The sequence below is a fragment of the Microtus oregoni genome, unplaced genomic scaffold, assembly GCF_018167655.1.
Source record: "Microtus oregoni isolate MIOR12 unplaced genomic scaffold, Mior012 000026F_ref0000081, whole genome shotgun sequence".
Classification (NCBI taxonomy): domain Eukaryota; kingdom Metazoa; phylum Chordata; class Mammalia; order Rodentia; family Cricetidae; genus Microtus; species Microtus oregoni.
Window position 1 is genome coordinate 317,059 of NW_024543085.1, and position 24,208 is coordinate 341,266.

Genomic DNA, 24,208 nt, shown 5'->3' on the forward strand with positions numbered 1-24,208 from the left:
CTACTAAAAACAAAGAGACACAATATACAAATAATTCCTTTGTATCAGGCAAAATTAATTCTGTATATGCCTCGTAAATTTTCAGCTTCTACTTCAGATTCACTGGCTAGATTTTGATGGCACTTGTATAAAGATTCAAAGCCGTGATCTTGTCTATTATGTCGTAGGCACCTATCATATTTAGTGCCCGAACAAGTTGGTCTCTTAAGGCAATAGCTGTGAGTAACGAGCTTTTATCTGCCTTCCACTTGGTAAGTGTATGGTAGATCTTCTCATTTAATGGAACAGTGCTGTGAAAATTAAATAATGATTATCTTAATAACAAGCCAAAACCATTATTTAAGCTACTCAAATATTATCTAAGTTTTCAAATTAATTTTCCATATTAACGTGAGACTAAATTTAACTGAAGACAGTATATATGAACATTTATTTACAATGAGCCTGGCACACAGAAGCAAAGATTAGCTCCTTTTTTTCTTATAAAAAAGCCCACATTTCAACTTACATTCAACTATTAAGACAATAATCACTGTGGATTACTTACTATAAACCAATACAATAAAATGCATACTTTACAGCTTGGTCTCACTTGATTGTCATGGCAACTTTCTAAGCTTGGGTATTCATTTTACCATAGAAGAAACTGACGCAGAGAGAAAGAAAAGGAAAAGCTCAAGTTCAGGAAGTCAGTTGGACTGAAAGTCCAACAGCTTCTCCTCACACAGTTCTTCTTCTTCTTCATTACATTGTATGGCTGCCCAGCAACTATCACAAATACATCAGAAGCTAGAGGTCACCATCTACAGTAGAGTTTATGTTAATGTAAATATTTCAAAACTATGTTGATATGAAAATCATGTAAATGAGGTATGAAAATACATTTGTACCAAATGCCATTTATACTTACTTCTTTACAGGGAGGCTATTTTCTGAGCTTGTGATGTTCAGTTTTTGTTGCAAAAATTCAAAATTTATTTCAGTGACATTGTTGGCAACTATGTTGAATATCTTCTCTAAGATTTTTTCTACATTTGAACACAGAAGAAACATTATTCATTCTGAGAAAAAATACTTTGAGCTAATATTTAGTTTTCTTCTGTGTTTTTTTTATCAAACATATATGTCAAATAAAATTGAAAGGGACAATATAGAGCTGAACTGTCTTCAATTTGTACTCCCCATCCTGTTACTTCTAGAATCTGAAGAGACCCGCAGACCTAGTTGAAAAGAATCTTACAAGCAACTTTACAGTGATCTACAAGTTCCTCCCTTCAGTTCTGGCTTTTTTATATTAACTACCTTAAAAACTAGCATCTATTTTAAACATGGCATATAGATATATATTTATATTAAAAACTATTATTTAGATAGATATTAATTTTCTTAATTTATTAAAGGTTAGGCATGGTAGAATATATCATTAATGCCAGCACTTAAAAAGGCAATCTCTGTGAGTTCAAGGCTAGCCTAGTCTACATAGTGAGTTCTAGGGCAACCAGGACTATATAGAGAGACCCTATCTCAAAAAAATTGAGCATGTTTAGGGGATGCATGTGAGTGTAGGTACCCACAGAGGCCAAAGGTATCAGATCCTCTGGGGCTGGAGTTTCAGACAGTTGTGAGCTACCAACATGGGTGCTGGGAACTGAACTCAGGATTTCTGCAAGAGCAGTGTACACTTTTAATCAGCCATCTTTCAAACCCATTAGTGCCTTTTTAAAATAATAAAACTTCTAGATAGTGTTATCTAGATATGTTAGTTGGCTGAAGCTCCTAAATCACGTGATCTAAAGTCATCTTTGATGATTAGAGTACTATGAAAAATTTCAAGATTTCCCATGCTCTGTATCATTGTATGTAAACTATTAATTACTCAGAATATATTTCATACTACTGATAGCTCCCAAGGTCCAAATGAGGAGCAGAAGGAGGGAGAGCATAAGCAAGGAACTCAGGACCGCGAGAAGTGCACCCACCCACTGAGACTGTGGGGCTGATCTATTGGGAGCTCACCAAGGCCAGCTGGACTATGACTGAAAAAGCATGGGATAAAACCGGACTCTCTGAACATGGCGGACAATGAGGGCTGATGAGAAGCTAAGGACAATGGCACTGGGTTTTGATTCTACTGCATGTACTGGCTTTGTGGGAGCCTAGCCAGTTTGGATGCTCACCTTACTAGACCTGGATGGAGGGCGGAGGACCTTGGACCTCCCACAGGGCAGGGAACCCTGACTGCTCTTTGGATTGGAGAGGGAGGGGGAGACGGGTGTAGGAGGGGGAGGGAAATGGGGGGCTGGGAGGAGGCAGAAATTTTTTCAATAAAAAAAGAAAAGAAAACCGAAGTGCTTAATAAAATGCTCAGAAAGGGACTCTGTGATCCTTGTTAACTTCAGAAAAAAATATGGCTCCCATGTTACTTCACTAAGGATCAAAACTGCAGGGCAAAGGCTCCTTGAGCATACAGATAGGTGGCAAATGTGTATATTTCTCTCCTCCCCCAATCTTGGAGATGTTGTCATTGCCTACTGCATTTTCCCCTTAAAAGTAGAGCAGCAAGAATTTTGTTTCCTTGAGAAGGGTAGAAACAGAACTTTAGCAAATGGAGGTTCAGTTGTGTAACCACTTTCTCTAAGGTACTATCAACAATAGACACTTGAAACTTTTTTATAGAACTATACCTTTTGAGTGTAGTCATTAGCATAACCAGCCTACAGTAAGTGGAAGACAGACACTTTTCTTTCAAGTTTCTTCTATCAGACAGGCTAAAATCTTAGGAAAGCAACTGCATGGCAGCCATGTGCCCAGTATATAATGTGACTAACAAAATACAGTACTTTTTAATACAACTTTGTCATTAGTTTATACTGGTATATGCCGTTGGTTATGTAGATATGGTACATGATAGAATGATTGGGGAGAAGATATTCCAATTCCCCCCAATATTGAATAATCTGAGTTATCAACACAAACAGATAGAGGAAAAAAGGAAGATGATAAACATCTTAATGCTACTGCCAGCTCAAAGTCTCCTTTACTATACAGATACCAGAAAATTTCTTGCAGATTGTTCCTCACTCATCACCCACCGTCTCTTTCATCTGCTCTTTGGAGATAGCGTGCAATAGTATGCAGCTGCTTTCCTTTACAAATTTCCATTGGAGGTCTCCACAAAGGATTGTCATCAAAATTTATCTCTTTCAGTGAAAAAAGACTGTAGATAGCACTAGGCAGGGCTGTCAGGTTGTTTCCTAATGAGGAAAAAAACTTGTAAGGAATTTCATCTTTCTGTAAAGTTAAACTACAGAAACAGAAACTATGCATGCAGAAGTCTACTGTACTGGTAAAGTGTCCAAGGACTTTCCCAGTGATGACAATTCCAAAGTTCTTACTAATGCTCATGCTAGAAGGGGGAAAAAGGGTGTATTAAAAACCAATGTAGTTCCTTTGTCTCCTAGGGCTGGCAAAATGAAGCCAGAGGCTATCTTCTTACAATATAGCAAATGACTTTTCAGGGCAGGTATTATCATTTTTAATATAAACTTTTTTTAAAAAAAGTTTTTTACAAGTATATATGGCATGGTGAGCATTTCCTCCATGTCCCCGACCCTTCCTTTTCTTACCCCTCCCTCTCCTTTGTCCTGTTTGTCCTCTACACTGTCACTTCTTCCGTACATGGATGGTCTTTTTGTATCTATGTAGGAACACAAGTGAGAGGAAACACTATCGGCATGACGCTGTCTGAATTCATTTAATAAGATCCCTATTGTGTTCATTTTCTTGCAAATGACATGACTTTATTCTTTTTTTATATTTATTTTATTTATTATGTATACAATATTCTGTCTGTGTGTATGTCTGCAGGCCAGAAGAGGGCACCAGACCTCATTACATATGGTTGTGGGCCACCATGTGGTTGCTGGGAATTGAACTCAGGACCTTTGGAAGAGCAGGCAATGCTCTTAACCACTGAGCCATCTCTCCAGCCCCATGACTTTATTCTTTACGACTAAAACCCCCTTTATTTTTAGTATATATCCTATTTTCTTTATCATTGCTTGACGAGAAGACGCTTAAAAGAAATCCCACACTAGCTCAGAAGTGAGAAATAGATGGTTATTCATTTAGAAGTAAATTCACAAATCAGAATCCTCTGCTGAAATGGAGATCAGAAACCAAAATCCACAATTGGAACAGAGAGGGAGACCGGAAAAGAGGACAGACTCACGCTTTGCATCAGCATCTATAGTATAGAGGCCACCCCCAGTGGGCGGGTAACCACTGGCTGTAAGACTTCCTACAGCAATTGCTCTGGTTTTGGACACCTAAGTTGGTTTCATAAACTTGCTCATGTGAACACTGCTCAGTGAACACTGATATACAGGTGTGTCTGTGATGTATTGACTTGGAGTGATGTGTAAAAATGGGTGGGATATTTAGGCCATATCAGGGTTTACTGTGCTGAGAAACCTTGACACTGACCTCCATGGTTTCCTTTTTTTCCAAATCCTTGCCAGAATTTGTCGTTGCTTGTTTTCTTAATGAATGCCATACTGGCTTGAATAATTTTAGGTTCACAGAAACACTGGAGTGTGTAGTGCTTTGGTGTTGGCTAATTCTATCTCACACTAGAGTGCTGCCGTTCTACTTTTTATGTATGTTATACTTCTGTTAGTTAAAATGCAGAGGAAGGCCTGTTACTAAACTTACTGAAGGGTGGTATCAAGAAACCAAACCTAAAGCAGCTTGTGCAGAGGAAGGCGCCTGTCTCATGCTCCTGAGACCCTGGCTTCCATCTTCACAAAAAAGACAAAGCAGACGGGGTGGGAGGAGTAACTAGTGCTATTCATTCGGGGGGGGGTGGAGAAGGGAGGAATGAAGTACATTATAAGAACTAGGATGAGTCATATAAAAATACACATGTGTAGCATCTAAAGGCCACAATGCACAATACTCAGACCCTGACTTTTCTCACTTGCCACTTGAGAGTCATCAAAGTTCTTATTAATAGCTTGGCTCCTTTTATTAGCAAGTATTTCATTAGATAGATATCAGTAATTTATTCATTCATTAGATAAAGAAGATACTTGAGTTTCCAGTGTGAGGGAGTGATTAAGAATAAAGTCATTCCATACATTACACTTATTGTTTTTAAACTGAATCTAAGGTTTAACTTTAAAATATAGTTGAAGTTTGATTAATGGATCATAAGTGAGTGTGAACCTAACTTTATAAGAAATAACCAGTATTTCAAAATGCTTATACAATTTTTTCATTCCTGCTGAAAGTGTATCCGAGTTGCAGTTCCCCCATGTTTCAACCACTCCTAGTTGCCAGACTAGTTCTCCTGCTAGTGTTAGAGAGCGAACTTCCAAACTCCCTTTCTCTAACGCTAGAGCTCCACAGTATTGTTGATGTGCGACTGTTATTTGTGTGCATCCTTTATAAAGGATCCACTCAACATCTAGTTAGATTTTGGTTGAGTTGACATTTTTTTATTAGTGTTGGATTAACTCAGGGGCTTCCCTATATTAAGCAAGTACTGTACCACCGCACTGTGTTCTAGATCTAAGCTCTTGACTTTTTAAAATTCTCTCTCTCTCTCTCTCTCTCTCTCTCTCTCTGTGTGTGTGTGTGTGTGTGTGATGCACGTGTGTTTGTACATGTTGACCACATAGTTACTTTCTACATATACAGCAAGTGTTTTTATAAACTATGTGGTTTTTCTATTCTTTTTTAAAAATTCTCTTCATAAGGCCTGAGTTTCACATTTTGCTGAAATCTAATGTTAATTATTTAGATTTACTTTTATTTTCAAAACCTTACATTCTCCAGCCAAGCACCATATTCCTAACTCTCAATTACCATGTTAATATGGCAGCTGAGAAAATTTTGTTTATGTTTTCTATTTATCTATAAGTTTTTGTACTTTTAGTTTTATAGCTAGATTTCTGATTCATTTTGAGGCTTTTTCTAAAAGGATGCATGGTACAGATGAAAGTTTTGTTGAAATTGTTTTTATTTGATTTTCCTTTGTATTTTGGGGCATCTAAAGTATATCGTTTATTGATAACATAATTTTCTATTGAATTACTTTTGGGTTCGGTTTTTATTTTATTTTATTTTTTTTGCTTTCTAATTTTTTTTAAAACTTTTCCCAAGTTAAACTGTATCAGCTTTATTAAAGACACTTCCCATAAAAAAAATCGCAGTATTTCATGCAGGATGTGGGCAGACAGTCACTAATAGTACTCAAGAACTTCCAAATTCCCTTCTTGTATCAACTACCAAAATCAGACAACCACTGTAAAACCAGATGAGCCTTCATTTGAAGATCCGAAAAGGGAAAGAAAATTGAGGGTTCACACTGAGAATGTCGTTTAACAGCTGTTCGCAGGCCAACCCCGACTTTCAGAATTATCAATCGAAAGATCTATAGCCTTTTATAAAAGGAGCCGCTGCTCGTTTGAAGACAGTTATGTCACTGCAAAGTCCAGATTGTCCAATAGACCAGGCAAATCAGTTTTGGGGGTCAGGTTCCGACAGGACTCAGGTTTTAAGGAAATTAAGTCTATATTGATGGTACAGGGGGAGGAGGATATAAAAATGAATTTAGAGTGTTCCAAACACAACATAGTAAAAATGGCAATCCTACCAAAAGCAATCTACAGATTCAATGCAATCCCCATCAAAATCTCAACACAGACCTTGAAAGAACAATAATCAACTTCATATGGAAAAACAAAAAACCCAGAATAGCCAAAAACAATCCTATACAATAAAAGAACTTCCAGAGGCATTACCATCCCTGACATCAAGCTCTATTATAGGGCCATGGTAATGAAAACAGCTTGGTGTTAACATAAAAATAGACAAATTGACCAATGGAATCGAACCAAAGACCTGGATATTAATCCACACAGCTATGAACACCTGATTTTTGACAAAGAAACTAAAATTATACAATAGGGAAAAAAGCATATTCAACAAATGGTGCTGGCATAACTGGATGTCAACCTATAGAAGAATGCAAATAAATCCATATCTATCCCCATGCACAAAACTCAAGTCCAAATGGATTAAAGCCCTTAATATAAATCTGACCACACTGAACCTGACAGAAGAGAAAGTGGGAAGTAGCCTTCAATGCATGGGCTCAGGAGACCCCAGCAGCACAGACACTGAGAGCAATGCTTATAAAGGAAAACATTTAATTGAGGGGGCTCACTTCTAGTTTATGAGGTGCAGTCCACTAACATTATGACAGGGAGCATGGTGCTGTGCAGGCAGACATGGTGTTGGGGCTGAGAATGGTACATCTTTCAGGCAACAGGAAGTCAAGTGACTGTCACACTGAGGGGAGCTTAAGCAAAAGAGATCTTAAAAGCCAATCCCACAATGACATTATATTTCCTTTAAAAAGGCCACACCTCCTAACAGTGCCACACCCACAGTGACCTTCACAATCAGAATTCTGAGTAAAAAAGTGTGTAAGGGTAAAAATGAAACACTGCAGTTCCCCAAGGGGCACAGCGGCAGAAACACTGCAGGTCCCCGGAATGGCAGCAGTGGGCAGCAGGGAGCTGCCAAGTGGTGGGTGAGAGACCTCAGCAGGGGCAGCCAGTCCCACAGGGAGCCGCAGCCACAGCAGGTGAGAAACAGATGCAGGCACTTGGCTGCAACAGGCGTCAGGCCCCGTGACCACTGGTCCCAGGCAGGGAGCCATGAGGGTCCCTGTGGGCCATGAGGACCAGCAGGTCCTAGGCAAGGGGCCTAGGCAGGAAGTCGCATGGTGAGTGAGACTGAGGCTGGATTTTTAAAGCAGAAGATCAGCTTGCCTAGGGACAGGGGAGGAAGTCGACGGGGCATGTCTCTTAAAGGGATACGATATAGTATTTACTTCACAGTTTTACTTAAAGCAAGGTGTTGGGAATCATGAGCTTAACAGATGAATGCAGGGCAGCTTTGTGGAACTTCTCTGTTTTGTTTTGTTTTTTTTTTTTAAGATTTATTTATTTATTATGTACACAGTGTTCAGCCTCCATGTGTGCCAGAAGAGGGCACCAGACCTTATTACAGATGGTTGTGAACCACCATGTGGTTGCTGGGAATTGAACTCAGGACCTCCAGTAGGGCAGTCAGTGCTCTTAACCTCTGAGCCATCTCTCCAGTTCCCTTCTCTGTTTCTTGATCCATGTTCTCAAATATGGGTTTGTTCGGTTTTTGAAAATTTGTTGAGCTGTAAATTGGCAATATATACTCCTTCAGTCCGGATGCTATACTCTGGTAAAAATATTTTTTCAAGCAACACATGGATGTGAGGAAAGAGGAACTCTTATACACTGCTGGCGGGACTATAAAGTGTACAGTCACTATGGAAATCAGTGGTTGGGGGGAGTCCTTAAAAAAACTAAAACAAAGAAAACCCAACCATTGAGCTAGTGATACTGCTTCTGGGATACACATAAGGACCCTCAGGTAACACACATGCTCTGTTTGTGTTTACTGCTGCACTTACAATAGCTAAGACATGGAACCTGATGAGAAGACAATCCAGAGATGAATGGATAAACCAGATATTCAAGACAGAATTTTATTTAACCATAGAAAGACTAATGAAATTATGATATCTGTGGAAAAATGAATAGTGGAGATAATTATGTTAGTCAAAGTAAGCAGGAGTCAGAATAATAAGCACTATCTTCCTCATATGCAGATTCCAGATTTGAAATTTTAATTGCTTTATTATTTTATGTGTATAAGTATTTTTACTGCATATATGTATGCATACCATATAAACACCTGGTTCCCATGGAGATTAGAAGATGTCATTGAATGCCCTAGTACTGGAGTTACAGATAGTTATGAGCTGCCATGGGGGTCTTAGGAACTGAACCTGGGTCCTAACTGCAGAGCCAACTCTCCAGCTCCAGATTTATATTTGTGTGTGTGTGTGTGTATAAACGTGCATGCACGTGGATGTGCAGGTGTGCATCTGTGATGAAAGTAGCTAGAAAACCATGAGGAAGAAGAAAGGATCTTACAGAAAGGGAGAGGAAAGATAAAAATAGAATAACAGAATACAGGTGACATGAGAGAAGAAAGGGGGGCTGGCAGGAGGAATTTAGCATGGAGTGGGGGGGAGAGAAATAGGAGCAAAGTATAATGGCATTGCGGTGGTTTGAAAAAAATAACACCCAAAAAGAGTGGTATTATTAGGAGGTGTGGCTTTGTTGGAGGAAGTGCACCACTGTGGAAGCAGGTTTTGGGGATTCATATATGCTCAAGTCATGCCCAGTATCTCAGTCTACTTCCTGTTGCCAGTAAGTCAAGATGTGGTGCATGGAGCTACTTCTCTAGCACTATGTCTGCTAGCATGTGACCACATCACACCATGATAATAATGAACTAAAAACCTCTGAAAATGTAAGCTACCCCAATTAAAGGTTTTTCTTTTATAAGAGTTGCCATGGTAATGGTGTCTCTACATAGCAATAGAAACCCTAACTAAGACAGGTATATATGCATGAAATGCCACAATTAGGCCCATTACTTTGTATGTCAACTTCAAAAAAAGAGAAAAAATAAATATAAACAAAGACATAGCTTGAGGACCCCTTTAGAGTTCTGTTTGGGCCATGTACACAGCAATACTATTCAAAATATTTAATAACTGATCTGGCAGAGGGACTAAGCATCAGAACCAATGTTCCTGATACCAACAAAAAGAGTGAATAGAAAGGGTGGGAAGTAAAAACAGCACCCGTGGCTGTAAAGTAGACTGCAAAGAAAACTGGGCTGTCACTGAGTTCAAAGTGTCAATATGCCCATCTCCTTTTTTTCACTTGCTAGTCTGTTTGTTTGTTTTTTTTTTAGTTTTTAATATTTATTTATTTATTTATTTATTTATTTATTTATTTATTTATTATGTATACAATGTTCTGTCTGTGTGTATGTCTGCAGGCCAGAAGAGGGCACCAGACCCCATTACAGATGGTTGTGAGCCACCATGTGGTTGCTGGGAATTGAACTCAGGACCTTTGGAAGAGTAGGCAATCTCTCCAGCCCTGGTTTTTTTTTTTTTTTTTTTTTTTTTTTTTTGAGGTAGAGATGACAGCATCTGCTAAAAATCACCACACCAGGCTCTGTGCTTAAAGCTTGACAGATCTATCGTTGCACTCCAAAGCAGTGATTCTCAATCCAGGGGTCATGACCCTTTTGGGAACAACCAATCCTTTCACAGGGGTCACCCAAAACCATTGAAAAACACAAATATTTAAATTATCATCCATAATAGTAGCAAATACCTGTCATGAAGTAGTAATGGAAATAATTTTATGGTCAGGGTTACCATAACTGAATTAAAGGGCCTCAACTTTAGGAAGGTTGAGAACCACTGTTCTAAAGAGTCAATATTATGCCCATTTATTTCCTCAGTCACTGGTGGAAAATGCTTCCTGCCATTGGTATATCTGTGGTAACTTTAACTCTCTTTAGCCCTTCTAGAAATGAACTGCCTTCAGGCTGGAACTTGGGAGGTGGTGTTTACATGGGTCTTTCCACTGATCTGCACCGCCCCAGCTTTTCTTTGGAGCTTGACTGGCAAAGTGGGTTTTACTATTTTCTAATTCTAATATGGAACAACAGAGAACTGTTCCAGTCTGAAGAGCAGGGTACCATGCCCCTGGCCATTCTGTCTTGATGTCCTAACTCAACTGGTGTGGGAGAATTGTCTGTATTCTGCCAATCATGTTTTAAATAAATGTTGATTGGCCAGGCAGAAAGTGTAGGTGGGTCAACCAGACAGGAAGCAGAGGTGGTGCCATGAGAACAGAATTCTGGGAAGGAGGAAGCCCATTCCTCCCATTCCTGCTCAGACCACCGAGAAGCAGGAAGTGATCTACCCGGCTGAGAAAGGTACCGAGCCATGTGGCTAACATAGATAAGAATAATGTGTTAATATAAGCTACAAGAGCTAACAAGAAGCCTGAGCCAATGGGCCAATCAGTTTACAACCTATTGTAGACTCTCTGTGTGATTTTCTTTGGGGCTTGCCAGCTGTGGGGTACCGGGTGGGACAGAAAACCCCAACAAGCCGGCCCTCATGTTACACTCAACCATCTTCAGGGACTATAGTTCCAGTTGGGAGTTTCAATCTGCAACAGAGCAAAAGGTTCTGGGGAAATTTTTGTTGGTATTTTTTTTTAATTTCTCTTTCTTTTTAATAGTTTATTTCTTGAGAACTTCATACATAAGTACTGCATCTACATCATATCTACCTCTCCCACTTCTAACTCCTCTTTCAAATTAATGATCTCTTCTTTATTATTATATGTGTGTATATACATGAGTATGGTATATATGTATATGTAACCCACTGAGTCCATTAGCCTTATTCATATGTACTGTGTCCAGGGATGGCCATTTAGGATTGGACAACCTATGTGGGAGCTTGTCCATAGAGAACGTTGAACCTCTCTGTAGTCACAAAGCCTATAGCCTTTCACCTAGTGGTTGGGTCATGCGGAATTTCCCCAGTCTACAGTGGACTGTCAACTATGGTTGTCATTATGCCAGTCTTGTTCAACCAACCATGTTGTTGAGAGTTCATGGGTGCAGCTTCTCTGTCTATGGTGCCTAAGGGATACAATGTAATAGCAGACATGCGCAGCCTCTGACTCTTAGACTCTTTCTGCCCCCTCTTTCACAATTTCCCCTAAGCCTTGGATATTACTTTACACATATATCAATTGGGGTTGAGAACCCCATAGTCACTTATTCCTTGCATTTTGACCAGTTGTGATCTTTTTAATAGTCTCCGACTATTGTAAAAAGAAGATGCTTTGATGAGGGGTGAAAGGATAAGGATTTAGAAAACAGTAAAATTGTATTGGTTTAAGAAACTATCAAGATAGACACTCGTCTTGGGTAGTCACTGGTAGTTGGCTAGGGCTACAGTACTAGGCATGAATACCTGGTGTGGGAAGTCCTTCTGTCTATGTATTGCTTTTCTTGGTTAATGAATAAAGAAACTGCCTTGGCTTGTTGATAGGGCAGGACTTAGATAGGCGGGGAAGATAGAACTGAATGCTGGGAGGAAGAAGGGCAGAATCAGAAGATGCTATGGAGCCGCCACCAGAGTCAGACATGCCAGAACTTTGCTGGTAGGCCACAACCTCGTGGTGATATACAGATTAAAAAATGGGTTAAATTAGATGTAAGAGTTAGTCAATAAGAAGCTAGAGCTAATGGAACAAGCAGTGATTTAATTAATACAGTTTCTGTGTGGTTATTTCGGGGCTAAGCTAGCCAGGTGGCCAGGACAAACAAGTAGGTCCTCCTCCTACAAATACCACCATGTTGAGCCTTAAGTCCAATTAGACAGCTGCTTAATTACCCCAAAGTAAAGGGCCACTATTGACTTTTGTGATTATCTTGGCGGTCCAGTCATTCTTGTGTTTCATGGGCTTTATAGCTGTGTAGGACTACCAGTCCCTCTTCTTTCCTTGACAACTTGCATAATACTTTCTGATAAGAGGAGAGCTAGTTCTCGGGGAGGAGGCTTCCAGATTTATTTCAGCTCGAGTCTTCCAAGACCTGTGACCAAAGTATATGGTGTCTTGAGCAATAGGGTCTTACATTCAAATTCTGGGAGGGAATTAAGGGCAATATCAGTAGTCCACATTGATGGCTTTGGGATTCTCTTGGGCTCCCCTGACCAAAAGCTAGAAAAGATGTTTCTCATGCTTGGTAGTGTAGTTTTCATTAGATAGTCCATGGCTTTTGGGGGAAGCATTATCACCCCAAATAGCATAACTTCATCTAAATTATAAACATATGATCCCTTATGCCTTTTCCAAACATTCATAGTATTACTTCTGCTCCCCACTCCCTCTGTATTGCCCTCCACTTCCCACCTAAAGTTCCCCCCACTTCTCCTATTTCCCCCACCACAGCACCTGTTTCCTTCTGTTTCCATACCTAGGGCTTTCAAGGAAAGAAATCAGTTCTTCATCTTCATGTTCATTTCTTGCTACTGGGAAAGCACTGTGTGCTCCCTCCCTCTGATGCCCACTTAATGCATTGTCTGATATGCTTTCATCAGCAAAATCTGAAATTTAGCATCAATGTTCTACTTACAGATTCATATCGTTTATTATACTTGACACGTACCTCTGAGGTCTAGGTGCTGTAGAACTTTTAAAGACAGAAAGGATGGTGGCAGAGAACTTATTTGATTGTTATTTGCATGGAGACTAACCAGGCTTCTCAACTCCCCTATATTTCTTGGAATCTCTTTGATAGCATTGTTCGAGATATCAAGTGTTTTGAGTTGAGTCATATTAGACAGCTCTTCTGGAAGTCTTGTTAACTGCAAGGATGATTAAACAATAATGATTTTAAAAATCCATAAGTATTTGTATCACTGCATTTTCCTTTTGAAAACAGTGGAAAAATAAAGTTTTGTTTTAACCTTTTCCTAAGGAGATACTTTCATTCTGTCACAGATTCTTTGTGACTTTACATCCTAAAAATCCTCAAACTTTTGTTTAGCACCCATGTAACTCATGGTCTTATCAGTGCTCCCTAATTAGCCCTGTTGCTTATGAACCTCTTTCTTCCCACACCCCAACTGTCACCCACTCTCGTCTTTCTTGTTTCCCTAGGATTAATGCTGCCTTGTCTTTTGTTCTTCCCTGAAGTTTTTTTAACTACTCAGTCACACTTTATCTTATTCTCATCACAGAGAACAATATAGGAAGACACTCATCCTTACACATGGGTATACACCACACATATACACCACACAGAACCCATACACATACACAATACAAAATATACAACACATACATACACACATACAACACATATACACACAACACAACACACAAATCACAAGAATACACACATACCACACACAACACAAACACCCATACACACATACAACACAAACACACATACGCAAACCCACACATAAGAATGAGTAGGACTGAAGTACGTTATGTAAATCAGGATAAACATCATACATAAATAGGATTAATGAGGAGGTGTCCATTATGGAGAAGTGTTAAAAACTTCCTAGAAATACGTAAGCAAGCAAGATTATACAAGACCGAGGGCCAAGTTTATGTAGCAAAAATAAGATCAGCATAGGTCAGTAGGCCTGTCATTGAATTTCCCTCAAACGAATGTTCTTTTTGAAAATTTCATTTAATTTTTTTTGAGACAGTGTCTCTCTGTGTAGGCTTGTTGTCCTAGAACAGGTGGGCCTCAAACTCATTGAGATCCACCTGCTTCTGCCCTATAACCTCCTATGCTGGGATTAAAGATGCAGCCACCACAACTGGTTAGATATTATTTAAATGTTTCTCAGTGTTTGTAGAGGAAGTGAGAGCTCTGTGATAAAGCAATGATGGAGCTGCTGTTGAAAGAAAAGACCTAAGGTGTTGCGGGAGGTCCTTCTGCTTCTCCAGCCAATAGCCGCTGAGATACCAGCCCATTGGGGCGTGGTCTCTCTCCCTTTAAAAAAGCGGCTACTTCCCAACTACTCTCTTTCTTCCTTTTTTTTTCTTAAACTTTAGGAACTTTAACTTTAGCCAGGCGGTGGTGGCACACGCCTTTAATCCCAATGCCTGGGAGGCAGAGACAGGCAGATCTCTGAGAGTTCAAGGACAGCCTGGTCTTCAGAGTTATTCCAGTACAAAGATATACAGAAAACCTGTCTCAAAAAGTAAAAATAAACAAAATAGAGTTAAAATAAAGCCGTACAAAGATGGAAAATAAACAGAATTTTGATACTGTATGCTATTATGCTCTCTTTGAATTGTTTGAATGCTGAGAAAAGAGCAACAGCTGCTAAAAGATATTTGTTTATAAAGGCTGCTGAACTAATCCAACATAGATATTTTGAAAATACCTTGACTTCAGAATTTGGATCTAAGGATATGATACTTGGAAAAAAAATTCTTCTTTTGTTTTCACAGAGAATAAGACCCTGTGGATTTCTTCTATTCCAATATGGTATGATGGTCCATGCCCTCCCGAAAGGTTGCTGTGAACACCCTCAAAAAATTACTTCATTCAACTGCCGACTGAGATGAACCTAGCAGACAGGTTATACCCTGAAAGACCTAAATAACAGCACCCCCATTCAGCACGAAGCAGTCTGGAGAGAAGAAACTGTGCCCATGTTCCCAAATATTGTTTATAAATGTTCTTTTACATTTAAAGGGGGGATATGATAAAGATAGGAATATTTTGCATTAGTATACATTTTGCTTTATTGATAGAAATTTTAGGTCAATTTTGTTATATGTATATGTATTTTTGATCTTGAATAAGGTATTGTGATTCTGTAGTTCATTTAAAAATGTAATGTATATAGGTTGTTAATGGATAATCATTAATAATAGTCAAGTTTGTAGTCATGTTAGTTAAGATTTTCTAGATGTACATAAATATATTTTAGATAGGCATTCTTCATATATTTCAAAGATTATAGAATATGGCATTTTAAATGTTTTAATAACTTAGGACTTTTCATGACAATGAGACACTCTGCTCCTGGCAACACCAATCTACTTAAGGAAGAAGATGGGCATCGAAGAGGATCCTTATGGAGTTTGATAGCCATTTGGGCAAGAAACTGCTCTTGCCTGGACTATTGCATAAACTGGACACAGAGAACCTGCAGAGAGAGGACTATTGAACTTGCCTAAAGGTGAGATGATCTTTCGGGGTTCCTGATTCATGAAAGAGTCTGCAAGACATTCTGCAGGACACAGCAGATAAGTGACTGAACTGCCTTTGAAATTTACTGCTTCATTGAAATGTTTGCTGGAAACTATAGGCCTGTAGGCCGAAGATGGATGCCCCAACGGTACAAAGGAACTTTGAGTGACTGTCCAGGCAGCGAGATGTCTCTGTTATTTCTAGAGTTTGGAAGTTGCTTATTTCTTGTTTGCTTAGGTAATATTGTATCCTTCTTGAGTCTTTGATGGTGTTGAAGAATAGATGGATAGTTATAGTTGTTTTCCTTAGTTATGATAAAAAATAAAGTAGATGTAAATATTGTAACTTTAATTCTTGCTTGATAACTGTTTTGTTATATGTAATTTTGCTATGTTAAAGTTAAAGCCTTCCTTTTTTTGTTTAAACAGAAAAAGGGGAAATGATGGAGGAAGGTCATTCGTTAAAAAATAAAGAAACTGCTTGGCCCTCATAGGTTAAAACATTGGTGGGAGGAGTAAACAGAACAGAATGCTGGGAGGAAGAGGAAGTGAGCTCAGAGGCCATGCTCCCCTCTCCCAGGCAGATGCGATGAAACAAGCCGCCAGGTCAGACATGCTGAATCTTTCCTGGTAAGCGCACCTTGGGGTGCTACACACATTATTAGAAATGGGCTAGTCCAGGTATGATAGTTAGCTGAGAAGAAGCTAGATATAATGGGCCAAGCAGTGTTTAAAAGAATACAATTTGTGTGTTGTTATTTTGGGTAAAAGCTAGCCGGTGGAGGGAGCTGGGTGGCGGAATGCAACCCACAGCTCTCACAACACCAAGCAACTTCCACTTTGCCCAAGGGAAGCTCTGTGACTAACCTGACCCATCTTCTTCAGATGGTTGATTGTTGAAGGACTGTTGAATCATCTTCTTCAGAGAGTTGGCAGTTGAACGACTTTTGAATCAGCTAGTCCTTTAGGTATTCTGTCTCTTTTTGTTTGCTTGTTTGTTTTTCAAGACAGGGTTTTTCTGTAGCTTTGGATCCTATCCTGGAACTAGCTCTTGTAGATCAGGTTGGTCTCCAACACACAGAGATCCACCTGCCTCTGCCTCCTGAACTGGGATTAAAGGTGTGTGCCACCACCACCTGGCAAGAAGGATTCTTATAAACAATGTTTACCCATCTAAAGACTTTTAAAATGATGTTGTAAAGACTTAACTGGTGCTTTTGACAACTACTTTGATCCTAAATTTCCTTCTTTCTCTTTCCTTTCTTCCACCCTTCCTTTTTTAGACAGTCTCACTCTGCATTCCAGATTCAACTTACTATCCTTTTACTCAGCCTTGTGAATGTTGGATTACAGTCATATGCCATCATGCCAAACAGAAAACATTGACATCAGTCCCTTGTGGAACTGAAGACATCGTTTACCAGTTAAGAGTCCTTGTTGTTCTTGGAAAGGATTGAAGTTTTATTCTTAGCACCCATACGGCAATTCACAATCAACTTTAACTCCAGTTCCAAGGTATCTGACACCTTCTTCTGTCTTCCATGAGATTCAAGCAGGCTTTATACACACATACACTGAAGCAAGACACTCATACACATAAAATAGAATAAGAACTTAAAAAAATCTTTTACAATGAAGTCTGATGAGTTTGACAAGGCCTGATAAACAGAAAAATAAGTCAGCAAGCACAGGGTGAAGACAGAGAAACTGACATTAAAAATTCCAGGGGAAATTATCAACTGTGGAACTAGAGTGCTAGGGATAATAATCTAGCATTAAAGATGGTCAGATGATAGCTGTGTTTATTGAGATTTAAGGATATATCAGTAATTTAAAAAAAAATATTTCCAAAGTTTGAGGTATAGTTTAGTAGCAGAGAACTTACCTACTATGTGAGGAATGGGTTTGTTTCCTAGCACCTCAGTAAATAAGTAGTAAGAAGTGAATAAGCAAATAATTAACCCATACATTTCTAGGAGTAATTTCCAAAGAAAACAGTTTGAAATATGAAAAATATATTTATGAAGAAATTTACTCAAGCATTGTCATGAAGAAAAGAATCATGTATTTATTATAAAAGTTATTGGGAATATTATTATGTTCTATTAAGGATAAATGCTTATATAGAATAAAATTTTAAATTGAATTTATAATCTATAATTGGAAAAGAGACTAAAAGTACATTAAAACAATATATAATAGTTTTATTATGATACATCTGTGGAAAATTTCTGTCATCTCAATTTTCTAGATTTTTCAGTGATGCATTACAGCATTGGAGATCAAACCCAGAGTCATGCATGAGTTGTCAAAATGCTGCCAATAAACCACATACCCAGCTCAACAATGTGTTTATATGATTCGCAAACTTTAAAACTTCTTACAATAGGAGTCAGTAGATGACTCAGTAAATAAAGTGTCTGAAATCATGAAGATCTGAGTTTGAATCCCCTGCACTCACTGGAAATCTGGGACCATGCATATGACCCCAGTGCAGAAGGGTTGAGGCGGAGACACATTTAGTGAACAACTAGTCTAGCCAATCCATGATCTCCAGGTTCAGTGAGAGATTGTCTCAAAAAAATGAGGTAGAAACAATGGGCATGGTGACACATTGAATTCCAGCAATCAAAGAAGAAATAAAACAGGTTGATCTCTGTGAGGTCAAGGCCAATCCAGTCGACATGGTAAATTCCAGGACTGCCAGAGCTACACACTGAGACCTTGTCTAAAAACTCAAAAACCCAAACAAACAAAAAATAGGAAAAAAGCTGAAGACACCTTTGGCTTCTGCATACACCCATGTGCACCCACATGCATGCATGTACACACTACAGGAATGAATACATGTACAAGACACATACAACTTAAAAATTTCCCAATGAACTAAACAGAAAGCAATCTAAAAAATTATCTACTTTGTTTCCCATTGCATTCAGATGAAATGTTGTCCTGAAAAGCTTTTGTGTAGAGAGTTCTGTCTCTAGGTCATGTTTTCAAACATAGAGCATTCCACTTATTTAAAATACACACAAAAGAACTTCCATGTTGTCTTAGTTAAGGTCGCTACTGCTGTGATGAAACACCATGACCAAAAGCAACTTGGGAAGGAAAGTGTTTATTCCACTCACAGTTCCATATGACAGTTCATCATCAAAAGCAGTGAGGGCAGGAACTCACACAGGGTAAGAACCTGGAGACAGGAGCTGATGCAGAGGCCATGGAGGGGAGCTGCCTACTGTCTTGCTCTTCATGGCTTGCTCAACCTGCTTTCTTATTGAATCCAGAACCACCAGCCCAGGGTGGTGCCACCCACAATGGGCTGGGTCCTCCCCCTTTGATAACTACTTAAGAATATGCCTTACAGCTGGATTTCATGGAGGCATTTTCTCAATCAAGGCTCCCTCCTCTTTGATAACTCTAGCTTGTGTCAAGTTAACGTAAAGCTAGTCAGAACACAAGTACAATGTGTCTCAGGTTGAGATTCCTCTAGTCGCCCTCCCCACCAAACCCAAGAGAGCACTCTTACCTTTTTCCCATTCGTCTGACTCATATTCAGCTCCTCCAGGGTTTGAAGTTGGCACAGTTCAACAGGAAAATATGTGAACTGATTGCTCGACAAGTTTAATTTCTGGATCCCTTTCAGTTTAGAGATGTCTGAAGGTATTTTCTGTAAGTAATTTTCTGAAATATCAAGTACTTGCAAGTTTTTTAAAGCACACAGTTCATTTGGAAAAATTTCAAACTTATTACCAGACAGAATGAGCACATGGAGTGACACCATGGCAGAGATACAGGGTGGAATTATCTTTATTTGGTTTTTACCGAGATCCAGGTATTCAAGATTAGTGAGAGAACACAAGTGCTCTGAAAATATGGGGAGTTTGTTTCTATTCAACTCTAGATGAAGCAGCTTCTTACTAAATGATATATCCATAGGGATTTCTGAAATATAATTTCCATTAAAACTCAGGTAGTCAAGTGCTGGTAAAGCACACAACCCCACTGGGAAGTACATTATATTGTTGTTATTCAATTCAACTCTGGTTATTTTTTTGCAGTTTTTTATTTCAATTGGAATGTGTGTGATTTGATTGCCTGAAAACTCCAGGCTGTTTATGTTATTAAGATGTGATATTTCCTCAGCCATTTTTATCATTTTATTTCTATTTACATGGAGCTGTTTCAAATTTTTAAGCCTATGGATTTCCATAGGAAGCTCTTCTATGTTATTATCACTAAAACTAAGATATTCCAACATTACACAGTGGCAAATTTTCTTTGGCATGCTTTCCAATAAGTTTTTATCAAGGTTAAGAAGTCTAAGTTGTCTGAAATTCTCAATTTTGTTTGAAATAGCTTCCAATTTATTGTCAGCTAGATGAAGTTCTTTTATTTTGGGCAGCTGAAAAATTTCCACAGACAAAAAGGTAAGTTTATTATGATCCATTAAAAGGGTTTCTAAGTTTTTCAGCTCCCTAACTTCTTTTGGCAAACTGCCTATCATGTTTCCAGTAAGGTTTAGTGAAACCAGTTTTGAAAGGAAGCATAGGGACTTGGAAAATATTGTCAATTGGTTATATTCCAGATTAAGAATTTGCAAGTTCTTCAAACTAGACAAAGACTCTGGTATATGTGTTAACATATTTTTACCTAAACTTAAAATTTCCAAATTTCTAAGACTTTCCAAGCCAGCAGCCGGGAAATCCTTAATAAAATTACTATTTAAAAAGAGTTGTGTCATATTCCTAAGTTGTAATAGCTCTTTAGGGATGCATGATATCTGGTTGTAACTAGCATTAAGTATCCTTAAGTTGTGAAATAACTGAATTTCCATGGGGATTGATGGCAATCCATTTTCTTGCAGGGACAGAATCTCAAGTCCTAGCAGATCTCCTGGATCTGCCCCTTGGAAAGTTTTTATTTGATTCTTATCTAAATACAGATATTTTACATATTTGACTTTTAAAATGTCCACAGGGAATTCTTGTAAACCCTTGGCCTCAAGATTAACTGCACAATTATCTGTCTCTAAGTCAAATTCTTTCTGATTTTCCCCAGATGGAAATCCAACATTTTGATAGTCTTCCATTGCCTTCGTCTCTGATGACACAGAGTTTCGGGACATTTCTAGTTTTGACAGTGGGGTGACATCTGCTATGTTGGTATCAGAAAATGGAATGTTTTTATTATTCTCTTCATCACTATTAAATTGGTTTAGAGAGGAAGCTGCTGACTGTTCTGTGCCCATTGAAGAATTTGTTTCAAAAATATGACTAGAATCGCTCCTTTCTGAATAAGGAGAAGCTTCATTTAAGGAGTATGGTGTTTCTTCAATAAATCCACTCTCCTCTGGTGATCCGGATCTAGTGGTTCTTCCAGGGTCCGAGCTATCCTCATCTTCTGACATCTTATTTACTGGTATCTCTTCCACCAACTCAAGACTATAACTCTACTTTTTCATGTTCTTTTTTCCTTTAAACCTACAAGACAAATGTTGACATTAAAATAAGTGTAATAAAGATGTAAAAATCACACTTGTGGGGCTAACTGGATAGCTCATCCCTCTCTCAGTCTCTTCAAATCCAATCTTCTAGTTTCATCCCTAGCTCTGTTCTGCAGAATACCAGCCACCTTTACACTGTAGCTAGAATGATTAATAAAACCCAGAGACAGATATCGGGGTTCAACCTGAAGACCAGAAAAGCAAAGCAGCCAGCCACTGACTCTTTCCTCTACTTCAGTCTGAAAATGGTGATACTACCTCCAGAAATCCTCAGAATGAGATCGTGTCCGATAGCTCTCTCCTGTTTTATATGCCTCTCTAAGGGCTGGGATTAAAGGCATGCACAAATACTGCTGGGTTTCTATGGCAAACTAGTGTGATTATTGGGCTTAAAGGTGTGTGTCACTACTCTCTGGTGTGGGACAATTCTGTATAAAGATGGAAAACACACAGAGTATCTGGATACTGTTGCTCTCTTTAAATTGTTTGAATGCTGAGGAAGGAACAACAGCTGCCAAAAGATATTTTCTTATAAATGCTGCTGGATTAACCCAAGATAGGTATTTTGAAAATTCCTTGACTTCAAAATTGAAGTCAAAATGTATGTTACTTTGGAGAAGAGATTTTGATTTTGTTTTCACAGGAAAGGAGAGGCTGTGGATTCATTCGGAGTTAAGAAAAAACACGTTTGGATCAAGGAAGACCAACTGAGAAATCTCCGGTAGGAACAGATGGCCTGGATGTCTGAGGTCTGCATCCAGAACAGATTCAAGACTGCTGCCTGAGATGATCAAGATTCACAGGATACTCCAGTTAGGACTTGATCATAATTCTAATTTTTCTATGTCCGCATAAGAATATCAGCACCCCCAACCAGCAGGAAGTAGCCTGGAATACCCAAATTCCCCCAAAATGGACTATGAGTGTTCTTGTTTTCTTTAAAAAAAAAAAGGAGGGTTACAAGATAAACTCCAAAAAATCAGTCGCCCTCTTATACACAAAGGATATGGAAGCAGAGACGGAAATCAGAGAAGCTTCACCTTTCACGATAGCCACAAACAGCATAAAATATCTTGGGGTAACTCTGACCAAGGAAGTGAAAGATCTATTTGACAAGAACTTTAAGGCATTGAAGAAAGAAATTGAGGAGTATACCAGAAAATGGAAGGACCTCCCTTGCTCTTGGATTGGGAGGATCAACATAGTAAAAATGGCAATTCTACCAAAGGCAATTTATAGATTCAATGCAATCCCGAACAAGGTCCCATCAAAATTCTTCACAGATCTTGAGAGGACAATAATCAACTTTATATGGAAAAACAAAAAACCCAGGATAGCCAAAACAATCCTATACAATAAAGGATCTTCTGGAGGCATTACCATCCCTGACTTCAAACTCTATTACAGAGCTACAGTGATGAAAACAGTGTGGTACTGGCATAAAAACAGAGAAGTCGACCAATGGAATCGTATAGAAGACCTGAATTTTAACCCACAAACCTATGAACACCTCATTTTTGATAAAGGAGCCAAAAGTATACAATGGAAGAAAGAAAGCATCTTCAACAAATTGTGCTGGCATAACTGGATGTCAACCTGTAGAAGAATGAAAATAGACCCATATCTATCACCATGCACAAAACTCAAGTCCAAATGGATTAAAGACCTCAATATCAGTCAGAACACATTGAACCTAATAGAAGAGAAAGTGGGAAGTACCCTACAACGGATGGGCACAGGAGACGGCTTCCTATGTGTAACCCCAACAGCACAGACATTAAGGGCAACATTGAATAAATGGGACCTACTAAAACTGAGAAGCTTCTGTAAAGCAAAGGACACTGTCACCAAGACAAAAAGGCAACCTACTGACTGGGAGAAGATCTTCACCAACCCTGCAACAGACAAAGGTCTGATCTCCAAAATATATAAAGAACTCAGGAAACTAGACTTTAAAATGCTAATTAACCCAATTAAAAAATGGGGCACTGAACTGAACAGAGAATTCTCAGCAGAGGAAGTTCAAATGGCCAAAAGACACTTAAGGTCATGCTCAACCTCCTTAGTGATCAGGGAAATGCAAATCAAAACAACTTTGAGATATCATCTTACACCTGTCAGAATGGCTAAAACAAAAAACTCCAATGATAGCCTTTGCTGGAGAGGCTGTGGAGGAAGGGATACCCTCATCCATTGCTGGTGGGAATGCAATCTTGTGCAACCACTTTGGAAATCAGTGTTTCGATTTCTCAGGAAATTTGGGATCAACCTACCCCTGGACCCAGCAATACCACTCCTGGGAATATACCCAAGAGATGCCCTATCATATGACAAGAGCATTTGTTCAACCATGTTCATAGCAGTATTATTTGTAATAGCCAGAACCTGGAAACAACCTAGATGCCCCTCAATGGAAGAATGGGTGAAAAAAGTGTGGAAAATCTACACATTAGAGTACTACGCTGCGATAAAAAAAATGACTTTTCGAATTTTGCATGCAAATGGATGGAAATAGAAAACACTATTCTGAGTGAGGTAACCCAGACCCAAAAAGATGAATATGGAATGTACTCACTCATAATTGGTTTCTAGCCATAAATAAGGGTCACGGAGTCTACAATTGGTGATCCTAAAGAAGCTAAGTAAGAAGTTGAACCAAAGGAAAAACATATAGTTATCCTCTTGGCTATGGGAAGTAGACAAAATTGCCGGGGAGAAAATTGGGATCTTGGGGGTGGGGTGGGATGGGGTAAGGGGAGATGGGGAGAGAAAAGGGAGAAGGGGAGGATGGGGGGAACTTGGGGAAAAAGGAAGATTGGGATAAAGGAAGGTAGGATAGGGGAGCACGGAAGCACAATTCTTAGTTAAGGGAGCCACCTTATGGTTGGCAAGAGACTTGAACCTAGAGTGGCTCCCAGGAGCCCAAGCCGAGGTCTCCAGTTAGTTCCTTGGGCAGCTGAGGATAGGG

General features: G+C 39.0%; 1 protein-coding gene across 1 annotated transcript; it reads right to left on the reverse strand.

Annotated features, from left to right (window-relative positions):
• Positions 1-106: 106 nt before the first annotated feature.
• Positions 107-21,144, reverse strand: Lrrd1 (leucine rich repeats and death domain containing 1). The gene is made up of 5 exons (XM_041675365.1): positions 19,264-21,144; positions 13,177-13,375; positions 3,093-3,254; positions 911-1,028; positions 107-290 (listed from the first exon to the last, which is right to left on the reverse strand). Exons 1-5 carry the CDS (start codon positions 21,142-21,144, stop codon positions 107-109), a joined length of 2,544 nt encoding a protein of 847 aa, XP_041531299.1.
• Between the last annotated feature and the right edge of the window lie 3,064 nt (positions 21,145-24,208).

Bases quoted from the DNA above. Each gene is read 5' to 3' on its own strand.
- Lrrd1 (XM_041675365.1), bottom strand. From the start codon at position 21,144: ATGTCAGAAGATGAGGATAGCTCGGACCCTGGAAGAACCACTAGATCC. The intron at 13,376-19,263 runs GTAAGAGTGCTC...TCATCCTTGCAG, and splicing joins GTCAGACGAATGGGAAAAAG to TTAACAAGACTTCCAGAAGA. The intron at 1,029-3,092 runs GTGGGTGATGAG...GTTCAAATGTAG, and splicing joins AAGAGCAGATGAAAGAGACG to AAAAAATCTTAGAGAAGATA.